The 2,791-nt window shown below is 39.3% G+C and overlaps 1 protein-coding gene across 1 annotated transcript; it reads right to left on the bottom strand.

Moving 5' to 3' along the window:
* Window positions 1-424: 424 nt before the first annotated feature.
* Window positions 425-1,427, bottom strand: LOC121966522 (telomerase RNA component interacting RNase-like). Its single transcript, XM_042516601.1, has one exon. It carries the CDS (start codon window positions 923-925, stop codon window positions 593-595), a length of 333 nt encoding a protein of 110 aa, XP_042372535.1. The 5' UTR covers window positions 926-1,427; the 3' UTR covers window positions 425-592.
* Between the last annotated feature and the right edge of the window lie 1,364 nt (window positions 1,428-2,791).

Here is a 2,791-nt window from a genome sequence, read left to right as displayed (position 1 = left end):
AAAAAGTATATAATCATAATTCTAAACAATTTTATAAAGTTGAAAATTATAAAGCTAAATGTGATTTTTTTTCTTTTTTTCTAAATCTACTTATTTCATGCAATTTGCAGGACGTTTCTTGCAAAGTTGCTCATTGCCTATTCCCTGATGTTTAAAAACCCCAAAACCCCAATTTGCCCAAGTTTCAGAGATCAGCAAGAAATGATAAAAAAAATACAAGAAAAATTCCTGAAAATTAGGAAAAATATAAACAAAAACACACAAAAAATCAAAGCAAAAAAAAAGGAAGACCTTAATGCATATAAATTAAAAATAATTTTGCTTAAATATTTAGTTCCCTGGAAATGTTTTATATAAAAAAAAACTACTCATTTCTTGCAATTTGCAGTGCATTTCTTGCATTTTGTTCATATTATTTTGAAAGAAATCAAACCCACTGGCTCAGGTGTCAGAGGTTTAAATGCCTGCAAAAGGCGTCTGAATGCAGCAAAAGCAAACTGGTGTGGATCCAGTTTTCAGACTGAAATATTTGTCATTATTCAGGGCGGAATAACTCAAGTGAATCGGTGCATGTAGTGCTGAAGCTCTGCTCTCATCTTACAACTGCTAAACCCCTTACAAAGCTCGTCACCGGAGGGGGCCTCCTCTCCGCGGCTGTCTGTCCCTGCTCGGTGGCTCTCGGTTCTCCACCTGTTCGCTGCGACTCTCTTTTCCTCTTCTCCTCCTCCATCTTCTTCTTGAACATCTCCATGAAGCTGCCGTCGTTGGCGAACACGTTTCCCCCGGGAGCCGGCGCTTTGCTCGGGGCCGGTGCGGGGCTGCCGGAGGGGGACGCGGGGCTGCCGCAGCTCGAGTCGCTGCTGCTGCCGCCGCCGCCGCCGGTTGTCTGAGGTTTACCGTGAGAGCGCTTTGGATCCATGTTCATAAACAGATACAGTCCAGCCGCTAAACGCGAGGATTTGACCCCGTTTTTTTGGGAAAAGTGTGGATTTGTTGCTGAATCAACACGCTGCAAAGCAGGCTGGACCCCACCCGCAATTCAACACAAAAACAGCTCCGGAGTCAATCCAGCAAAACCGTCCAGTTCAGAAAACATGAAATGAACACTGAATAAAAAAGAAAACTGTCTTTGCAATATTAGTCCTTTATCGCATTTCGTCCCGTCGCCGACAAAAACAAAAGCAGGTCCGACTGCTAACGTGGCTAACACCGCGGGCTAATGTCCGCTTTACCGAGGCCTTTCCGGACAAACAAACTCCGCACGAGCCTCCGGTTCATGTGTGACGAGGACCGAAATGTAATAATACTGCTGAGGTACGCGGCAAAGTTCAAATACTCGCAGAAAACACCAAGAAGTTCGCGGATTTTAACGAAGCTTTTCGGTAACTTTCGACATCTACCACTCTCTGTCGGCCATGTTTAAGGGCTCCTCGTGACGTCACGCTGCCGCTGCGCGCGCCCCCTGCTGGGCCGGAAGTGGAACTGTCCTTCTGTTATTGTCCTGCTGTCACAAAGACTGTATGTAAAGATACTTTTACTTTACTGCCTAACATACAGTCTATATGCAGTTACTGCAGTGCAGGAATACTCAGCCTGCTTTGATACATGCTTCTGGGATTTTAGGACGTTTCTTGGATTTTAGGACGTTTCTCTGGTTCTAGGATGTTTCTAGGATTTTAGTGCATTCCTAACATTTATGGATATTTCTTGATTTTTAGGACATTTCAAGTATCTTGGGACATTTCTCAGATTTTAAGATGTTTCTAGGATTCTAGAAAGTTTATTGGATTTTGGGACATTTCTTGGATTTGGGGATTTTTTTTTTGATTTAGGACATTTCTCTGATTTTAGGACATTTCATGGATTTAAGGACATTACTCTTATTTTTGGATGTTTGTACGATTTTAGTTTATTTTTCTAACATTTATGGATATTTCTCGAATTTTAGGACATTGCAAGTATTTTGGGACATTTCTTGGATTTTAGGATGTTTCTAGGATTCTAGAAAGTTTGATTGATTTTAGGACATTTCTTGGATTTTGGGACATTTGTCAGATTTTAAGATGTTTCTAGGATTATAGAAAGCTTAATGAATTTTGGGACATTTCTTGGATATTGAGATTTTTTTTGATTTAGGACATTTCTCTGATTTCAGGAAATTTCTCTGATTTTAAGACATTACTCTTATTTTTGGATGTTTGTACGATTTTAGTTCATTTTTCTAACATTTATGGATATTTCTCAAATTTTAGGACATTTCCAGGATTTGAGGACATTTCCAGGATTTGAGGACATTTCAAGTATTTTGGGGCATTTCTCAGATTTTAGGATGTTTCTAGGATTCTAGAAGATTTTAGGACGTTTCTCTGATTTTAGGACATTTCTGGGATTTTAGGATATTCTGTGCAGCATTCTGTACAGTTTATTATATATATTATAATATGGCATGTGAAAAAATGACCCAAAAACCAAAGCTATAGTATGGCGAAAATGGCAAAAAATGACATGTCTCAAAAACATCCAAAACCAGCTGAAAACTACATAAAATACTGTGCTGAGACACGGCATGGCACATAATGTTGCGAAAACGGCCAAAAACAGCATAATATTGAATGTCGAAAAAGTGACTCAAAAAGCAAGACTATAGTATGGCAAAAATGGCAAAAAATGGCATGTCCCAAAATCAACTGAAAATAGCTGAAAACTGCATAAAATAGCGTGCCAAGACAAGCCATGACATAGAATGTTACAAAAATGGCCAAAAACAGCATAATATTGAATGTCGAAAAAA

The sequence above is a fragment of the Plectropomus leopardus genome, unplaced genomic scaffold (genome assembly GCF_008729295.1).
Source record: "Plectropomus leopardus isolate mb unplaced genomic scaffold, YSFRI_Pleo_2.0 unplaced_scaffold24906, whole genome shotgun sequence".
Lineage (NCBI taxonomy): Eukaryota > Metazoa > Chordata > Actinopteri > Perciformes > Serranidae > Plectropomus > Plectropomus leopardus.
This window is presented reverse-complemented; position numbering and strand designations above follow the sequence as displayed.

Excerpts from the sequence above, each read along its gene's own strand:
- LOC121966522 (XM_042516601.1), bottom strand. The coding sequence starts at position 925 with ATGAACATGGATCCAAAGCGCTCTCACGGTAAACCTCAGACAACCGGC.